We start from the raw sequence: 20967 nt of genomic DNA, 5'->3' as shown, positions 1-20967 counted from the left end.
ATGCCCACTCTATTTTGTGCCTGCTATAGGTAACTGATGTTGGAATGACCAAAAAATTTAACAAAAATTTTAAAAAATTTAGAGAAAGGATAAGATTGTGTTTTATACAGTTATGCTACAGGCCAGGTTTGATTCCTTAACCAGATGACTGTGCAATTAGACTCATTAATTATCCTCTTCTCTATTTGAAAAACCACTAATATAACATTATATGTCAATTATACTTAAAAAAAAAAACCCTTAAAATATATCAGATTATACACTTAAAAAAAAAGAAAAAAGACAAAAAACACAGGTACTGGGGAGGGAGTTGGGGGGTGATTTCCTGCTACATATTCTTCTGCAAGACACAATCAACCCTGGTATCAGAACCCCCTTCCCACCATGTCCTGCCCTCCTCCCCTGCTCCCCACCCCCGTTCGTAGGCTGCATTATTCTGGAAGACTTCAGGGAAAAAGAAAGTAGTTAATGGGCCCCCAGAGTTGGTGATTATGAGATACATCCCACATAGTTATTCTTTAGAGGTCTTTTTCTCATTCATTAAAAGGAATGAAAGACTGCCACTCTATTTAGCATTTGAATTTCTTATACTTAATCCCGTTTTCTTTCCATTTGGTTTTAAAAATTGCATATGTTAAGATTTGTAGAAGTAAAAACAATTGCTTAATTTAGCAGTAGAGATAGTCTTATTAGACAAAAAAAAAGCCTTAGTTATGATCTAAAAATTCTGATGATAGTTAAAAAGGAAACACTAATTGTAAATAATGGGAATAAAGAAATAAACATTTTAACTTTGTAATTATTAGTCAGTTATTGCAAAATTCAAAAGAATCTAGAAAAAATTGCCAGAGGTAATAAGTTCTCCTAATTGTATATATAACGTAAATATCGAAGATTTATTACTGTATGTGTGTGCCATAATGCTAAAATATACAATGATAATGAAAGATTCTTTTTTTTTCCTTTGTGCAAATATTGAGTTACTGAGAATTAACTCAGCACACACAACATTTAAGAAAATCATAAAAAGCTTAACATGAAAAATAAAAGAGCATAAGAATAAATGGACAGATACAAAATATTCCAAGTTGAGAATTTTAAATAAAGGAGACAATAATCCTAACTAAATATAATACATAGGTTTGTGCATCATTGATGCAATATCAAGGGAAGTTATAACAGAATAGAAAATAGAACTTGACAATCTGATAGTCACCGAGGGCACTAAAAGGACTCAATATGAATTTATAGGGCTTCCCTGGTGGCGCAGTGGTTGAGAATCCGCCTGCCGATGCAGGGGACACGGGTTCGTGCCCTGGTCCGGGAAGATCCCACATGCCGCGGAGCAACTAAGCCCGTGAGCTATGGCCGCTAGGCCTGCGCGTCCGGAGCCTGTGCTCCGCAACGGGAGAGGCCACAACAGTGAGAGGCCCGCATACCACAAAAAAAAAAAAAAAAAAAAAAAAAAAAAATTAAAAAAAAATATGAATTTATAACTGTGTACATATTTACATAAAATTGATCATATTTGAAACATTTTAGAAAGTAATGAAAACCAAAACATTATAGTACTGAGTTAAAAGAAGAATTGCCCAAAGGATCCTATTCCATTACTCATATATTATAAAATTAATGTATGACGGAACAGGAGCAATAGGGCAAGCAGAGGGTAATTCTGCCCTCGGCTTGCCTCTCTGCCTCCTTGTTTCCAGGGCTGAGTATCTTCCACGTGCTTGGCTAACTGGACTCAGGGCCTGCCAGGTCTCTCTCTTCTCTACATACACATCTAAAGGCACAGATCACTATGCTGCTGTACCTTGCATCTGGCATCATCTCAGGCTTTTCGTGCAGGCGTTAGTTGAGAGGTCCCAGTTGCATCCTCTAGCCCAGTTTCATCACAGGGATACACTGGGAGTATTAGACACTAGCTCAGTTCTATCAAAGTGATACTTTCTTCTTCGCTATTTCTGGACCTTTTTTTTTTTTTTTTTTTTTTTTTCCGATACGCGGGCCTCTCACTGTTGTGGCCTCTCGCGTCATGGAGCACAGGCTTCGGACGTGCAGGCTCAGCGGCCATGGCTCACGGGCCCAGCCGCTCTGCGGCATGTGGTATCTTCCCGGACCGGGGCACGAACCCTCATCCCCTGCATCGGCAGGCAGACTCTCAACCACTGCAACACCAGGGAAGCCCTTTGCTATTTCTAATAGCAAATTTTGGGGGAGCCTAAGGGAAAGCTTGGATGGATATGGCTGACAGAGGTGGACTTGAGAATTCCTGTTTCCCTGACTATAATACAATATAAACTCACTATAAATTCTTCCTAAGTCGTTACTAAGATTATTGTGGTAACTGGATAGCAGGATAGGGAAAATTAATTTCGATTTATACTTAGTTCATATACTGCAATGAATTTGAAATTGTTTAGAGGTTTAAATATTAAAAAGTATATGAAAAACTGGAGGAAAACAGGATAGCATATGTTTCCCTAGCCTGGCCAGTAAAATTAAGTTATCGTTAACAGTAACCTCAACATAATAAAGGCCATATATGACAAGTCCACAGCTAAGGTCATACTCAATGGTGAAAAGTTGAAAGCTTTTTCTTTAATATCATCAACAAGACAAGGGTGCCCATTCTAGCCACTCCTACTCAACATAGTACTGGAAGTCACAGCCAGAGCAATCAGGCAAGAGAAAGAAATAAAGGGCATTCAAATTGGAAAGGAAGATGTAAAATTGTCTATGTTTGCAGATGATGTAATCCTATTTAAAGAATATCCTAAAGACACCACCAAGGAACTAATAAACAAATTCAGTAAAGTTGCAGGATATAAAATTAACATACAGAAATCAATTGAGTTCTATGCACTAACAGTGAAATATCTGAAAGAGAAACAAAACAGTGAAATATCTGAAAGAGAAACAAAGAAAACAGCCTCGTTTATAATAGATTCACTTTGTTATACAGCAGAAACTAACACAACATTGTAAAGCAACTATACCCCAATAAAACAAAACAAAACAAACAAACAATAAAACATTTGGGAATAAATTTAACCAAAGAGGTGAAAGATTTGTACACTGAAAACTATAAGACTGATAAAAGAAACTGAGGAAGACACAAGTAAATGGAAAGATGTCATGTATTCATGGATCAGAAGATTTAATATTGTTAAAACGTCTAAATTGCCCAAAGCCATCTATAGATTCAATGCAATCCCTATCAAAATTCCAATCCAGTTTTTATAAAAATAGAAAATCCTAAAATTCATATGAAACCACAAAAGACCCCAAATATAATAGGGAAAAACTGTGTATTCTGTTACAAATTAATCGTTAAAGGGATGTTGCCTATAAGCTTAAATTATACCTAATGGCCCATCTCTGGGAAGCCTGCCTCCCCAGGTAATGAGCATTAAGCTAAAATACCTTTGTCAGTTTCACAAGAAACATTCTGACCAGGCCCACCTGTGAATAACTGCGGGGAGATAGAAATCATCACATCCTCTCCGGAGGCTGACCAGAACCAGGAAGTGTTTGGCTTTACTCCCTCCCCTTTAGTATAAAAGAAGCCTGAATTCTCATTCAGGCAAGATGGTTCTTTGGGGCACGAGTCTATAATCTCTTCTCGGTCTGCGGGCTTTCTGAATAAAGTTGCTATTCCTTTGCCCCTACAACTCATCACTTCATTTATTGGCCTGCCGTGAAGCAAGTAGTATGAGCTTGGACTCAGTAACACGTTTTGGCCCAGCCAGCCAGGAGCCTGTTGCTTGTGGCTAGCCAACCCCAGTTGGGCCCTAGCAGCCGCTGGGACCACTTGTCCTAAGGATCTTCTCTTCAAAATTCCCCAAAGTGGCACCGGCTCCCCCAGACCTTGGCAGTTGGAGTGGAGAATCGACATTTGGGAGCCGAGGGGCTTCATACAGTAGGGTAAGTGGCTCTGGTGTGTACAGCCAGGAACTTTATTTCCTCTCTGTTTGGGGCTTTTTGTCCGGAATAAACCAGTTTCTTTTGTGTTTGAGTGGGGTAACCTGCTGGAGAGAGGAAAGAGCTGTTGGTCTTTTACCCAATTTGTGAACCGGTTTGTTGGTTTCTTTGGACGCTAGCATTTGTGTGTGCTGTTTGTGGTTTTTTGGCTTGAATTTCTGTCTTTAAAAATAGGGAGGGCTTCCCTGGTGGCGCAGTGGTTGAGAGTCCGCCTGCCGATGCAGGGGACACTGGTTCGTGCCCCGGTCCGGGAGGATCCCACATGCCGCGGAGCGGCTGGGCCCGTGAGCCATGGCCGCTGAGCCTGCGCGTCCGGAGCCTGTGCTCCGCAACGGGAGAGGCCACAACAGTGAGAGGCCCGCGTACCGCAAAAAAAAAAAAAAAAAGAAAAAAAAAATAGGGAATGTTTCAACTATCTCTAAAGAAAGTGCTCTGAGACGCATTTTGGATAAGTGATCTGATTACAGCTATGAACCCATGGGTGAGAAGAGGATGATATTTTATTGTTACATTGTGTGGCCACAGTACCTGTGAGGATCTCCACAAGGGGTTTAGGCAGGGTTACCTTGGGACTCTGTGTACCACGTACTGCTACCCTTGCTGTATTAATTACATCGTTTATGGTCTCCTGTGTCACAGGTGTATGTAAAATCCCAAGATTGAACTTGAGGGTTTATTTAGGATTTTCTGTTTGTCCTTTAGGTTTTTTGTTACATTTTGTTTGGTTTTGTTTCTCCATTTACAGCCAAATCGGTTTTGCGATATTTAAAACTTTTACTAATGGAGGAGAGGAACAGGGAAAAAACAAAAAACCTGTCTGTTCTTGTCCAAGAGTGAGACATTCCCAGGAAGAAGAGAAACGTTCTACTTGGTTCTTAAAATCACCAAAATCTACACATAGAAATAGAAGTGTCTTTTCCATAAATACTAGTAAAAAGTGTTTAGCCATCTAGACAGCTGACCTTGATTTGTCCCATCTACCAGAAACCCAATTTGAATCCAACCTCTTTTGTAACTGGTGGGGTTTACATTGTTGTACCCAATTCACGGCTGAAATTTTGGAACGGGAACTGTGAGGCCCCTGTGTGTTTTTGTGTGTTTGTACGTGTGTTAATAGTTGTGTGGCATTTCCAAAATTAATTGTCTTAAAGGAAATTAAGTGCTTATATATATACTCATATGAAAAACTGGCCAGAATGAATTTTGGGTTCACATGATCTAGGAAATATTCGGTATTGAATTAATATCTGGTATCAGAGTTAATTTAAGCTTGTTGGCTTAATACAGACATGTCTTCTGAGTCATCAATGTTAAGCATAATACTTTTATTGTACTTAGGTTTTCTAGAAATTAAATAAGACCTTATTATTCTTGTTACAAAATATGTCAGCAAGAAAAATAATATGATAAAGCTTTTGAGTAAATAAAATAGAGGTAAATGAGTTAAGAATTTTAGGTAAACTCTATAGAAATAATTACGTTTTGGGAATGTCTATGTAAAATAGTCTCAAGATTTTGTATTTTGAAACTAAACTAAATTAAATGAAGAGAATTCATTGACTATCTGTGTCATTTCAAATAGGATAAAATATTAGAATGTTACTTGCTGGGCATATCTAAATTTGCCTATCTTTGCCTTCTCCAGAGAGTTTGTCAGTCAGGAAATGCTGGTATGACAGTTTACAAGTACTTGCTTCTTGGTTTTCACTAGAGATTAAGGTTTTAAGGTTAAGAATTATAAGGGAAACATTTCAGTATGCAAAGATTTAGGATGTGTGTCTTCAGCAGAGAAGGTATGAGGAATGAAAATGCATTTTGTAAAAGGGAAAAAGGTGGTTTTGTCCTAGAGCTGGTTGTTTCTGAATGGAAAAGAAAGTGAGGGACAGAGTAATATGGATACATAAAGTTTGTGGAGGAGGAACACTAAAAGAGTTTTGTGCAGAGTCGGGATTGGCTACGATTGAACTTAAGAAAATGAATTTTAAAGGTAAAGTGGCACAAAACCTGAATTTGGTTCTCTAAGAGGACAAAGTTTTCTTAAAATATTGAACTGCTTTTGGTAACAGATAGCGAGTTTCTTTGTTTAAGTGATCTGTACTTGCCTTTGAGCTCTTTTATTATCGGTGGTTAAAACTTTTTGATATTTTTGACAAATTTCCCAAAGATCAAATTCTAAATGAAGTTCACTTGACCTCTAGCTAACTTTGAGGTTTTCCAAAGGGTTCCTGGAACAACTCAAATTATTTTCTCTCCATCTCAGAGAGAGAAGTATTAAACTAATTAGGCTATTTGGTATGTTAAATTATGTGAGCAGCATTATCAAATAAGTGGTGATAATACTTCTTGTATCATGTGGATAAATGGTATTAATGTACACTTTCTGGAGATCATATGGAACTCCTAAAGTTCTAGTATATCCTGGTAAATGATAGCAGTCATAATTTTATTTAAAATTAAAAATTAAAAATTAAAAAAAAATTTTTAAATTTTTATTTTATCTTTTGGCCACACCACGCAGCATGTGAGATCTTAGTTCCCTGACCAGGGATCGAACCTGTGCCCCCTGCATTGGAAGCACAGAGTCTTAACAACTGGACCACCAGGGAAGTCCCATCAGTCATAATTTTAGTAATTATCTTAAATTGTTGTATGCCACAGCAGTAACCAAGTTTCTTTTCAATTGTACTCTAATCCCAGTTGGTTGATGCCAAAGCAAAAAGGCAACCTTTTAATGGTTGGAGGTGATCAATTGCTATTTATGGTTTTACAGTGGCTTTTGAATGACTCTTTAGCTATTTTGTGAAGAGCAGAAGAATGATGAAATTCTTATGTGCAAGCATTTGTGCTATTACATCAGGGAAAATAAGAAAAGGAAGGAAATGAGAGTGAGGATATATTGCTTCAAATCTTAACCCCTCCCTTTGAGCTAGCTGTCCAGCCGCTCTGGCCATTATGCCAGTCTTAATCAGTGGTGGAAGAATGGTCTCCGAATTGTCTCAATTGGCCATTTAAGTTTAATAGTAAAAGACTGATTAATGATAACAATGCATTGTAAAACCTTCAGAAGGAAAGGAGAATATTTTGTGAACAATTTGTTTTGTGTGTAGCAGTTTTAAGTTATTTTTATTTTTTTAATTATTAAATTTTAAATTGAAATATAGTTGATTTACAATGTTGTGGTTCAGGTGTACAGCAAAGTGATTCAGTTATACATGTATATATCCTTCTTTAGATGCTTTTCCCTTATAGGTTATTACAAAATATTGAGTACAGCTCCCTGTGCCATACAGTAGGTCATTGTTTATCTATTTTATATATAGTAGTGTGTATATGGCAATCCCAAACTCCTAATTTACCCCTCCCCCTGTCCCTTTCCCCTTTGGTAACCATAAGTTTTTTCCTATGTCTGTGGGCCTATTCCTTTTTTATATATAAGTTCATTTGTATCATATTTTAAGATTCCACATATAAACAATATCATGATATTTGTCTTTGGCTTACTTCACTTAGTGTGATAATCTCTAGGTCCATCCATGTTGCTGTAAATGGCATTATTTCATTCTTTTTTATGGCTGAGTAATATTCCATTGTATGTATGTACCACATCTTCTTTATCCATTCCTCTGTTGATGGACATTTAGGTTGCTTCCATGCCTTAGCCATTGTAAATGGTGCTGCAGTGAGCATCAGGGTGCATGTATATTTTCAAATTATGGTTTTCTCCAGATGTAGTCTCAGGAGTGGGATTGCTGGATCATATCGTAGCTCTATTTTTAATTTTTTAGGGAACCTCTATACTGTTTTCCATAATGGCTGCACCAATTTACATTCCTACCAACAGTGTAGGAGGGTTCCCTTTTCTCCACACCCTCTCCATCATTTATTGTTTGTAGACTTCTGACGATGGTCATTCTGACTGTTGTGAGGTGATACCTCTTTGTAGTTTTGATTTGCATTTCTTTAATGATTAGTGATGCTGCATGTCTTTTCCTGTGACTTTTGGCTCTCCCAATGTCTTCTAAGTTCTTTTTTAAAATCAGTACTTTTTAATTGGTTAAAGCCCTTCTTAAAGAAATTATCCCCTGATTTGGATTAAGGCATTGGAACTACATTCATCCTGGAGACCACAATCAACAGGAAAAACTGAGAAAATGAATACCAACTTAACTTGGGATAAGGCCTTGCCAGTTGCCTTGCTCTGGATCAGTGGGTCCCAGAAGCAGGCTTAAATTAAGCCCCTTTGAAATATTGTATGGTAGGCCATTCCAGGTGTCTGCCCAGGTGAGAGAATCTGTAAATGCTCTAAAAGAACTAGCAGTTGCCAACTTGTTAAAACTTTGGGCTCTATACCAACCTCTGTTCATGCATTTGCCTCTAACAGGTCTGCCCATCCAACTGAAGTAGATGGTAATTTCACTGTAGCTGGAGAAGCGTCAACCAATTTGTGTAATTTTGTCCAAATAAACAACACAGGATTTTAGTACATGTATTGGGAACTGGAACCAAAACCCCAAGTTGAATTACAAATGAACAAAGTGCTAAGGGGGTTCATCACGTTCAAATAGTTGTAGATAAAGGACTGACTAAAGATTCTAAGGAATATTTGTAGCTTCTGGAAGTAGCCAGAGTGGTTTTTTGTCCCTTTTCCCACAAGATTATGGAATGGACATTGACAGTGGGGAATTGTAGTAATAGGGAAGAACCTTTGTATTCTATTACAATTTAATCCCTAAAGGGATGTTGCCTATAAGCTTAAATTATACATAATGGCCCATCTCTGGGAAGCCTGCCTCCCAGGTAATGAGCATTAAGCTAAAATACCTTTGTCAGCTTCATAAGAAACATCCTGACCAGGCCCACCTGTGAATAACTGCGGGGAGATAGAAATCATCACGTCCCCTCCGGAGGCTGACCAGAACCAGGAAGTGTTTGGCTTTACTCCCTCCCCTTTAGTATAAAAGAAGCCTGAATTCTAGCTCTGGCAAGATGGTTCTTTGGGACACAACTCCACCATCTTCTTGGTCTGCTGGCTTTCAGAATAAAGTTGCTACTCCTTGCCCCAACAACCTTTCTCTACATTTATTGGCCTGTCATGCAGCAAGCAGTACAGGCTTGGACTTGGTAACACAAATAACATTTGAATTTCTTATACTTAATCCAATAAAGCAATCCTGAGAAGAACAAAGCTGGAAGCATCACACTACCTGATTTCCAACTATACTACAAAGCTCTAGTAATCAACACAGTATGGTACTTTCATCAAAACAGACACATAGATCAATGGAACAGAACAGAGAGCCTAGAAATAAACCCTCATAGAGGGCCAAGAATACTCAGTGGGGAAAGGATAGTCCCTTCAATAAATGGTATTGGGAAAACTGGATATTCACATGCAAAAGAATGACACTGGATTCCTATCTTTCACCACTCACAAAAATTAACTCAAAATGGGTCTACTGAAGGCTTAAACATAAGACCTGAAACTGTAAAACTCCTAGTAGAAAACATAGGAAAAATGCTCATTGACATTGGTATTGGCAATGAATTTTTGGATATGACACCAAAAGCCCAACCAACAAATGCAAAAATAAATGATTGGACAACATCAAACTAAAAAGATTCTGTACAGCAAGATAAATCATTAACAGAATGAAAGGCAACGTAGAGAATGGGGGAAAATAAATGCAAACTATCTATCTGATAAAGGGTTAAGGAACTCATATAACCCAATAGCAAAAACCCAGTCATATTTTAAAAATGGGCAGAGGACCTGAATAGATATTTTTCCAAATAAGACATACAAATTGCCAGTAAGTTCATGAAAAGATGCTCAATATCACTGATTGCGAGTGCCCATAGACTCTGGTGGTGGTGCAGCTATGTCACGATGGCTAAGCAGTGATGCCAGGCTGGGACATGGCTGTCCTGAAGGTGTCCTTTCATGGAAGGTTGCTACTGCTGCTGATGTTCTGGAGCTGTCCTGTGTTCTCTGAAACCATGCTAGAGTGTGTGGCGGTGTTACCAGTGTTGCATAAGGATCTTTTTTATAATTTATTTTTTAATTTATTTTTGGCTGTGTTGGGTCTTCATTGCTGTGTGTGGGCTTTCTCTAGTTGTGGCGAGTGGGAGCTACTCTTTGTTGCAGTGAGTGGGCTTCTCATTGTGGTGGCTTCTCTTGTGGAGCATGGGCTCTAGGTGCACAGGCTTTAGTAGTTGTGGCACATGGGCTCAGTAGCTGTGGCTTGGGGACTCTAGAATGCAGACTCAGTAGTTGTGGCACATGCACTTAGTTGCTCCGTGGCATGTGGGGTCTTCCTGGACCAGAGCTCGAACTTGTGTCCCCTGCATTGGCAGGTGGACACTCAACCACTATGCCACCAAGGAAGCCCAGGATCTTATATAAGGATAATTGTTTTGGTTTTTCCTTTGCATTTCACCATTTCCCTAGGACTTTGCTTTTTTTTTTTTTTTTTTTAACATCTTTATTGGAGTAAAATTGCTTTACAATGTTGTATTAGTTTCTGCTGTATAACAAAGTGAATCAGCTATACATATACCTATATCCCCATATCTCCTCCCTCTTGTGTCTCCCTCCCACCCTCCCTATCCCACCCCTCTAGGTGGACACAAGCTATCTATTTTACATTTGGTAGTGTATATATGTCCATGCTACTCTCTCACTTTGTCCCAGCTTACCATTCCCCCTCCCCGTGTCCTCAAGTCCATTCTCTACGTCTGCGTCTTTATTCCTGTTCCCTAGGACTTTGATGTGAGTTCATGAGAGCTTCCCAGAGGAATAATATTGGACTTACTAAGAATGTGCAAACTCAATTATACCTCACCTATCAGAAACCTGGTACTGCTTTTTTTTAAGCCAGTCATGGGGTCTGATCACTGACCCATTAGGGTCCTCTCAGAGCAGGTGCCCAGTGACCATTGATGATAGTCTCTTGGTTGGCCAATCCCTCTGCCTCTAGACTTGTTTCATAATGTTCAACCCTCCAGGTGAGGACCGCCTAAGTAAAGCTGTGATTCCAACTCACATTTCAGCACCCAAGGGTGTCCTCGTATGATGGTATTGCAGTGTAACTTCTGCTTACAAGTTCACCCAGAAATTATTTTCAGTGCTACTGAATGCAACTGTACAATCCATTTCAACCACCCATTCATTCATTCACTCAACAAATCGTTTCAAATGAAAAAGTTTTGGTTCTTAAAATAGCAAGATTCATCACCTACAGTTCATTGCCAAAGGGCAGCGCATGAATAGTTCTTTTGTACTTCAACATACTAGAGGTAGACAGTTAATTGATTAATTTCATTGACCTGTATTTGGGTTTAGAGTCTTATAAAATGCTGATGTATTATAACTCAGTGTACAAAGTGGTTAATGCTCTCTGAAATTTATGGAAAACATCCAGTACTCTTAGCCATGGAATTCTTTTTTTTTTTTTAAATTTATTTTTATTTATTTATTTATTTATTTTTGGCTGTGTTGAATCTTCGTTTCTGTGTGAGGGCTTTCTCTAGTTGCGGCGAGCGGGGGCCACTCTTCATCGTGATGCTCAGGCCTCTCACTATTGCGGCCTCTCTTGTTGCGGAGCACAGACTCCAGATGTGCAGGCTCAGTAGTTGTGGCTCACGGGCCCAGTTGCTCCGCGTCATGTGGGATCTTCCCAGACCAGGGCTCGAACCCGTGTCCCCTGCATCGGCAGACAGGTTCTCAACCTCTGCGCCACCAGGGAAGCCCACCCATGGAATTCTTATCTGTATCTTTTTACTAGCATCCCCTAGCCCTCCTTCTCTCACAGCAAATGGAAAGAGATGAACTTTAAAAATCTTTCAGAAAGCAAAGAAGTCCATCTGTAGAAATATAGGTTATTGCTATCTTTTGAAAAAAACCCTCAACCTAAAAATTCCATTTTTCTCCTTCTGTTCAAATCCAATTGTCCATCTGTTCTGCATTCCTTGCTTCCCTGTGGCTTACTTTGCACCTTTTCCCGGGTTTATTAACACTTGTCATTCATTCATCTGCTCTCAAATCGGCAGCAGCCGCGGTCTAATTTAACAGCTAAATGACAGACTGTTCCTCTGGCTTTCATGTAGCCTAATTTGAACAATCTGCAGCCCTGTTTATTTTATTTTAATTTTCAGCCTTCTGTGGATGTTATCTCCCAGAGCAGCAGAGGACGTTTGTTTCTGAGCTCAGTGCAACAGATGTTCTGCTCATCTTCCCATAGAGAAGGTGACCAGGAAAACTAGAACCACGACAGTCTGGGGGGCTGGGTGAACCTGCATCGGTAGACGTGCTTCTGGGACAGGGGGAAGCTTTCTCTGACCTCTTTCCCATTTTGAATACTGAAAACAGAAATGGAGAGAAGCATGCTCTTTTAAAATATAGAATGTCCATATAAAACTGTTCTATAGCACATGGTAAGATACTAGGTTATAGGACTCTTGGGGTTCCTATTCATCCTTACAACGTGACTAGACTTCCCCTCATCTCTCTAGCCCTCCCCTGCCCCACATGCTTGAAAGTACTCAGTTAATATTCATAGAATTGAATTGAATAGATTAGCATAATCAAAGCCCTGGTAAATAACACATTTCAAAGAATTAGTTTTCAGAAAGAAGCTTTAAAACAGACAATATCTTGTTTGGATCATTATTAATAGCTGGTTAGGCCTAAATAATATTCAGGGTACATTTTTCACTTGCCTATCAAATATAATTGTGTCATTCTCCCTCTTCTCAGAATGGCAGTCGTTCTGTTTGACGTATAGTGTTAGGCAATGAACAAAACCCATCCCCCCAAATTCCAAATCCTTGTGAAATTTGAACTAAAAGACTATAAACTTATAGCAAAAAGATAAAATCTTTATTATCCAGAATTTATTTTCTGACATAGTTTATACTATTTCTTGCTTAAAAATTATATCACAGCACAAACTATTGCGTGTAAGACAGGCTCAAGGATGTATTATACAACAGAGGGAATATAGCCAATATTTTGTAAACTGTAAAGCTGTGTAAAATAAAACATTAAAAAAATTGTATTACAATTGGATATTTGTGTAGACTTAGCACCAATAGTTTTGCAATTGTCACAGGCCTTGGTTCTAACTGTGACCCAGTCTAAAGCATCAGGGCCTGTTGAGAGGGTCTCAGTGAGGGTGTGATGAGCATTCTGTAAAACCTGCCCCTGTGGAACAATGCTGGATATTGAGTCGGGGCTGGTATGGATGGAGGGAAGGTGGGTGAAATATGAAGATTCGAGAAAGGGAAAATGGGCTGACCACAGGCCAATTTGAGAAGATCCTGTGCGTTTACCATTCATCCCTTCATAAATACCACTGAGCACCTTCCTTGTGGCAAGCTCCATTTTAGGCTCTGGGGATACAGCAGGTGACAGAACAAAGTTCCAGCTCTCTTTGACTTTACATGCAATCAGTAAAACCATAAGAAAAAATGTTAGGCAAAGGATTACAAATCAGCTTACGTACAAGATTGTGATTGTGTGGCTACGCTATTCTGGGAAGTCTGGTCAAGTCTCTTGAAGGTGACAATTAAGTGGAAATCGGAGTAATTTATAGCACTGAACATGGAGGATACTGAGGTATTCTTCAGGAATGTTTTCTAATGAGTTCTTAAAATGACAGTTCAAGGGGAGTGTTGAAAGCTGAAATCCTTCTCCTGGAAACTTTTCCACCATTGCCCTCTTAACATTCTGCTTATACTTCTGTCATAGAACCTAAAACACTTTGATGTACTGATAATTTCTTTACATGTCTATCCTCTTGTTTTCTCCTGTAAGCGCCTTAAGGACAATCTTTGTGTCTTCTTTTTCTTTTTTTTTTTTTTGTCTGTGGCTGGCAATTCCTGTCATGGAGTAAGTATTTAATAAATGCAAGTTCAGTAAATTTATTTGTCTCATCTCCACAACTAGACAGAAAGGCAGATATTGCATCACATGTATTTTTGTATCCCCCTGAGTGCCTGGCATCAAGAGGGACAGAGAAAGTGGTGGATAAAGCTTTGCCAATTGCAGCTTCTTGTATAAAACACCTTGAAGTCTTTGCTCAAATTCCAAATGGTCTTTGAGACTTTCCTCAAAGGGTAAAATGGAAAGATGGGCGAATAGCCTAGGTTAGAGGGCGATTTAGACAATAGTCAGGTTTTTTAGGGTGTTTATTGGATTTTTGAGTAGATCAAAGTTGGGATTTAGGGCTGGATAAAAGGAGGGGTAGTATGGAAATATGTGGGGAATTTGGGGTTGGGGGTTGATGTATTGGACACAGGATATTTCTGAAAAGGTCATATGACGTTCTCAAGGATAAAAAATGTTTTCAATAAAAGGCAAGCACATTCTTTATACAAGAAATTGATGACACAGTAATTGTGCTAGTTTGGCTTTTTGTTTTCTTGCTAATATTACATCACTGAGTCACACAAGCGTGGTGAGGAGGGGACAATAAAAATAAGTTATCAATGCACTATTAACTCAGCGTGCTCTTACCTATTAATAAGACATTGATGTCTCCTCTTATGCATGTCCCATTGTGAAGCATTTTCTCATTACCTCCAAGTGGCATACACAAAATGGCTTTTTTAATATACTCTTGCCTGTGGATGCTTGGTGCTAAAGACTTGTTTAAATGGTCAAAAATATCCTATTTAAGAAACAGGAAACACTTACATTGCACATTACCAACATTAGAACAGAATCTCATTATCCATTAGCTGGTGTTTGTACGATTTATAACTCACTTTAGATTGAGTTTTGCAGGATTTCATGATCTTTGCCACATCATTAGCTGAAAACGTAGGTGCTGCGTCCTTGTTCATCAGTTGATATTATCAGTGGGGATTATGGCCTTGTGTTTTCTAGGCTGCAGAAATCTTTTAAGAGATGCTGCTAATTAACTATTAAATAAATGCTTGGATGAAGTTATCTTCATAACAAATAAGCTACTTGGAATTTGCTCTCAATAAAATGGGATGAGTTATATTTCTTTCTATTTTTGTTAACCTTTGCCTGTCTGCTCTAAATCCAAGGCAGAACACTATACTGTGTGTACTTTTTTTTTTTTTTTTAAGACTTGTGCTCTCTAAAAACACACAGGCTCTGCGGCCATGGCTCACGGGCCCAGCCGCTCCACGGCACGTGGGATCTTCCCGGACCGGGGCACGAACCCGTGTCCCCTGCATTGGCAGGAGGACTCTCAACCACTGCACCACCAGGGAAGCCCTCTAAAAACTTTTGAAAGAAGGAACTGGTAACGAGATCTTCTCTGAAATAGCCTGTGGGAAATGCTCCAAGTGACTACTGATGTTCTATCTGCTTTGAGACGAATCTGGCACAATGCATCCGGTTGTTCACACACAGAGAGAAGGAAATCTAATAGAGGCAAATGTTTCAAACCATAGAAAGAAAATCATATTATAATTTAGCAAGAATTACATATTAAGTTGCAGACTTTTTCAATGAGAAAAGAAAAAGAAAAACTAAAAAGCTAGGAAAATTGTGTGCCCTGTATTTTTTTAAGCCATGACATTATTTCACTGGACTGAAAACGAACTGTAGGCTTCAATTGTTAAGACTCAATGTAGGCTTCAGTTGTAAATTTAAGAAAAAGATTTAAATATGTAAATATGGCTATCTCAAGACATTATCTTTTCTAAAAATTCACTACTTGAAGAGTTTGTTTTCAAAAGCAGAATGGGAATGGTTAATTTGTTTAGATTCACCAGTCCAACAACAGAAATATTTATTGAACCTGACTAGGGTGGGACAGGCTGAGGGGCAAGTGGGCAGTCTTGGGACCAGGACTAAAGTAAGACATGAGAGTTTATAATCTAGAGACAAAACGAGAAGCTTAGACTCCAGATCACCTTCTGGAGGAGAATGGCTCTTATGGTCCTCGTATGGGGACTTGCATGCTGGTTCAAACAGTGTTGAGGATAGAGCCAGCCTGAGGCATCACAGAACAAAGACCGGGAAAATGAGAAAAAGGCTGCTATAACATCAGAGAAGAAGGGGATTTGCTGAATTAAAATCCACCAACCAACCGATGCACTCACTCAGCCACTCACCCCTCCAATAACCAACAGATAGTACCGCACACCCACTACCAACAAATGGCTATGGCGGTTGCCACGGAGGAGACCCAGTTCCTGACTCAGAAAAGGAATGGAAATATCAACTCTTTCTTCCAGTGAAAAGGTCAATCCCTGATGGTTCATTATCTTCTCATTTTACATGACAAATAATAACAAAGAATCTCCCTCTTTCTGCTTAATATATGAGTTTTGTTGCTTTCTTTGTTTTTCTGTTGGGATTAACTTTCCTCTTTCACAGAAATGAAAGTGTGGTTCTTGCTTCCTAAAGGCAACTTCTATACTGCTCCCAAGACTCTGTTTAAGCTTTGCAAAGTCAAAGAAAGTTAGATGTGCATTATCTTAGACAGAGCAGTAGACTGACTCATCAACCATGCTTTGTGGAAGATAACACTTCATTTTTCCTGTAACACCTGTTGCATTCCATTCATGGGGGTTATGGTGATGGGGGCAGTTGGTATAAATACATTTTAGGCTGGAAGTGGCAGAACAGGGAAAAATAAATTTTAAAAACTATACGTATTTGGAGGTAAGGATAAAGAAATCAGCTTTAAAAAAAATTGTTTCTTGGTTGACTTGTGGGTAAGTCTCTTTCTACCATCTTATCTTTCTTGTCAACATTCAGAGATTTCAAAAGAAATTTCTGACGGAGAGGAACTCCAATCCAGCTCTAACTATACCAGTTTTGTTCCTGTTTTTAGGTATTTCCTTCAGTGTGGAGGACCAGTTTGATTTGTGGTTGTGGCTTTTATGTACTGGGGAAGGGGGGGGCCTTCATGGTCACGAGATAGCTGCTACTCTGGAATAAGTTTAAATTCCAGAACCCCAAACAAACTATACAAAAGGATTGATTCAAGGTAGAAAACAGATCCAGGTCTTCACCAGAGTCTTCAGGGGGTGCCTGAGTCTCGGCTCTGGCTGTCTAGAGAGGTTCTCTAATCTCTGGATGGGCCTTGTCAAATCCATTTACTCATCAAGCTCTGTTTCAATCAATCAGCCAACTGGGCATCCACTATAGGCCATGTACTGTACTTCATGTTGAACATAATCAATAAAATATGACTCCCTTCCCCAATGCAAAGACTAGTGCCTTTGTTTTACAGTTTTAAAAAATTTGTTTTAAATTCCCATTCATATCCATTTATGATAAAGTGAGGCTAATTTCTTTTTTCACTACGTTTAATACAAACTTGACATATCCATCCCCTGCCCCCCGAAAGAAAAGAAAGGAGTAGGGGAAGGATGTTAACAGGAATGAGAGAACAGTTCTATGTTTTAATATTTTCATATATGTTGATATATGTCAGCAAGAAAGGCAAATGTATTTCAACTAGCAGGCAACTCCTTCTGAAATAGGAAAAAGCTAAAAATATGAATCATATCTATCTGTTCTTTATCCTGTTTGCCTGAGACTGGCTACATAGTTTGCCGGGCTCAGTGCAAAATGAAAATTTGGAGCCCCTTGTGGAAATTAATCTCAAGACGGCAACAGCATAGCTTTAACCCAAGTTTGGGGCTTTTTTTTTTTTTTTTTTAAATTCCCTCCAGTACCTAATAAAGTAGGGAAGACTGGTTACAGCAGGAGGTGGAAGGCCCAGACCCTACCCCAGCCATAACCACCATGTGACACTAAATAAAAAAAATATCTGGGCATGGGCAAGGCTGAGGATGGTGCAGCAAATACTGGCAGCCCAGGAGGGACACAATCCCCCTCCCAATCTATGCCCACCATCGACCCTGGACCAGTACTGTGATCAGTGAAGGGTGGGGCTCTTGGCTTCAGAAGTCCCCGCAGCCACTGAGTGGCCCATTGGACCGTAGAGAAAGGGTGTCTTTGGTATTTGGACCCTTATTTATTGACAGAAATCTGGACCCCTAGCTGGTCCAGTTAGACCCAGATTAAAAAGAGGCCACTGCATCTCAGACTTCTGGATTGTTCTTTTCAAGATCTAAAAGACCAATGGGTCATTGTCAACTGGTTCACCCAGGACAGAGGCCACGAAAGGGTTATTGTTACTTAGTTTTCTGATTGGTTTTCTCAGGCTCCTGGACATCAAAGAGTCATTGTTACTTAGGCTCCCAGTTGGTCCACTCAGGACCCAACATCAATGAGTCACTATCACTTAGCCTTCTGATTGGTCCATTCAGAGCTTAGGACAATAATGGTTCCTGCTACCAAGACCTCTGATTGGTCAACAGGAACCCATGGTCAGGACCTGAGGGACAGGTAGGGCCCTAGAAACCCCTGGGATTAAGTGCTTAGAGTTGTGTGACTGCATAAGTTGCTTGCCCAGGAAACTGGTCTTGTACTTACTATTGTATGGCATGGAGATCCCACATTTCTTATACCCTGCCAACAGCTTAATTTTTAGTGAGCCACATGGCCATGAAGAACTAAACTAGATGATCTCAAGGTAGTAGCCTCCATCAGCTTTCCAAAGCAAGGTCTGGGAAATGTTGGAGAGATATTAGGATAAATATAGTCAAACAGGCTTTTATTGAGAATTTCTCAGAGCCTTTCATAGACTAATGTGCATTGTGCATTTTCAGGACATGCGATATAATATGCAGCATTTCTCAAATCGTTGATGGGTTTGAGACAACTGCAAATACAGGCCAGAATAAGGATGTGATCCCAGAGAGTTAATGACCTAACTTGTTCTAGAGCTCAGTTCTGTCCTCAACTTCTGACTCATGTATCAAAAATATCTCCAGCAGGATGGCCTGCATTCCTATGGTCAGCACTGGGGCAATGAATGAATATTGCATAAGCGCCTGTGAAGACACTGCTCGTTGTTTATCCAGTGTCTCTTCTTTGGTCATAGTTCTGATTTGCTCAGGGTCGAAAATACTCACCTAAGTGACATTTGCCCCTGGGGAGGTCACGTGACCTAGTTTTGGCCAAGTGGAAATCTATAGGGATTTAAAAAGGACAGAGTCAGTGGCATGTGTCTTTTGCTCTTTACGCTTCCAAGCTTGCGGTCTGCTTGGAAGTCAGGAAAAATGCTTGTGACTACAGGATGCAAGTTACCGTCGTGAGGATGAAAGCCACCGGGGTAGTGCAGCAGGAGACCTGAGTGGTCCCGGTTCCGGGATGGCCTCTTTGAGCAGCCTCACAAGCCCTAAATGCCGTCTTTGGGCTTGTTACCGAGGAAAACAAAGCCCTTTTCGACTAAGCGGCTGTAGCTGGGTTTTCATTCTGCGCAGCCAAACAGAACCCCACCTGGTGGACGCCCTGAAACGCAGCACACCCAAAGCCGAAGCAGCAACCCCTTCCCACCCTGCCGCTCAGTTTCTTTGCTATCCGGTTGCCCAGGTGGACAAGCTGGATGCCGTCCTCAATCCCTCCTCGCCGCCTCTACTCCCAGGAGCCGTGACCCCTGTTCACTGGTGCTGCCGAAGGTGCGCGGGGTACCGCTTTCTGCTCCACAGCCCTGCCCAGCGGAAGCGCGGCCTCTGGCGCCCCTGGGTAGCAAGTTGTGCGGCCTCTGACTTTGAGCAGGTCCCAGGCTCCCCGTGGTGTCAGAGGCCAGTGTGGCTGGTGACAGATAGGAGGGTAACCCGGCTAGGGATCGCCCCCTTGGTAGATCCCTGCCCAGCTCTGCTGAGGGATGCTTTGTGACTGAACTCCGGTTTCTTTTTCCCAACCGGGATAGGGTCCAGTGGAGATTCTCGATTAGGCACCATCATTTATCATTAAATTCATATTCTATTGTTTCTTCTCATATCTAGGAGCCCCTGAAACACCCATCATAATGTCAGTCTTTTACTTTCAGGTCCCATATTGTGTTAGGAGGGGGCGTGGCGGAAGTTTGAGAGTCACAGGCACCTAGAGCTTTAGGCGCTTGTTCCCAAGTAGTAGATGCCACGTTGGATCGATCACCAAGTCCTTTTGTTTTACCTCCTCCACTCTCTTCTAGTTGGTCCATTTCTCTACATCCCCATTGGTGCTACTGCACCCAGGACACCTCAACACTTACATGAATTATCTATGTGCTTCCTCATTGCTTCTAATGGCTCTTCCCGCACCCAGGTTTTCTTCCGGACCATTTCCCCGGCTGCATTCCCAGTGATCCTATCTGCTTCTGTCACTCCCTACTTCCAATGACGGAGTTTCTCCACTGCTTGAAGACCAGCCTCCCTTGCCTTCAATGCGATGGCCTTCATGGAAAGACCTCTTCCTACCGCTTCAGTTCTCACCAACGTTCTTTACTCACTACACTGCGGTCCCACTGGACAATTTATGTCAGTGACGCTATGCTCTCTTGCATCTCCAAGACCTTGCCAATACTGCTTTCTTCCCTCTCACATCTTCACCTTCTCCCTGCTCCCCTTCGTCTCCTAGTTCTTACTCATCCTCCAGATTCCTCTTTAGGAGCCACTACCTGTAGGCGGTCATCTCCGAGCTTCAAGTCACAGTGACCTTCTGCCCTGTGGACTCCCAGAGCACGTGTCCCCACATCAGAGCACGGCCTCTGAGTCAGAAAGACTTGGGTTTGAATCCAGACTGACCATTTACTTGCTGTGTGATCTTGGATGAGTTACCCTTTTAGACTCAGTTTCCTCATCTATAAAAACAGGAATAAGGAATTCCCTGGTGGTCCAGTGGTTAGGACTCTGCACTTTCACTGCCAAGGGCCCAGGTTCGATCCCTGGTCGGGGAACTAAGGTCCCACAAGCCGCATGGCGTGGCCAAGATAAATAAATAAATAAATAGATTAAAAATGGGAATAACAGTAGTAGTTACCTCTTACTGCTTCCGTGGAAGTTAAGTGAGATGGTGCATGTGATTTCCTGTGTTTCAACGAATGGAACACAGTAATTACTCAATGAATGATTTTTATTATTGTGCTAACTGTCTGT

At 40.5% G+C, this 20967-nt stretch overlaps 1 protein-coding gene and 1 non-coding gene across 2 annotated transcripts in view; both read left to right on the top strand.

Annotated features, from left to right (window-relative positions):
• MEP1B (meprin A subunit beta) overlaps positions 1-19726 on the top strand; it is a 46549-nt gene extending 26823 nt beyond the window's left edge. The window contains exon 10 of the mRNA XM_059040286.2: positions 19124-19726. Coding sequence (XP_058896269.2) covers positions 19124-19726 — 603 coding nt within the window. The remainder of the gene's footprint in view (positions 1-19123) is intronic.
• A 969-nt stretch (positions 19727-20695) lies between these two features.
• On the top strand, positions 20696-20768 carry TRNAE-UUC (transfer RNA glutamic acid (anticodon UUC)). The gene has a single exon. It is a non-coding gene; the product is annotated as a tRNA-Glu (tRNA).
• Positions 20769-20967: the final 199 nt, after the last annotated feature.

Source organism: Kogia breviceps, chromosome 15 (assembly GCF_026419965.1).
Source record: "Kogia breviceps isolate mKogBre1 chromosome 15, mKogBre1 haplotype 1, whole genome shotgun sequence".
In the NCBI taxonomy this organism is placed as follows: Eukaryota; Metazoa; Chordata; class Mammalia; order Artiodactyla; family Physeteridae; genus Kogia; species Kogia breviceps.
The sequence above is the reverse complement of the archived record's forward strand: the minus strand, read 5'-3'. Positions and strand labels throughout refer to the sequence as shown.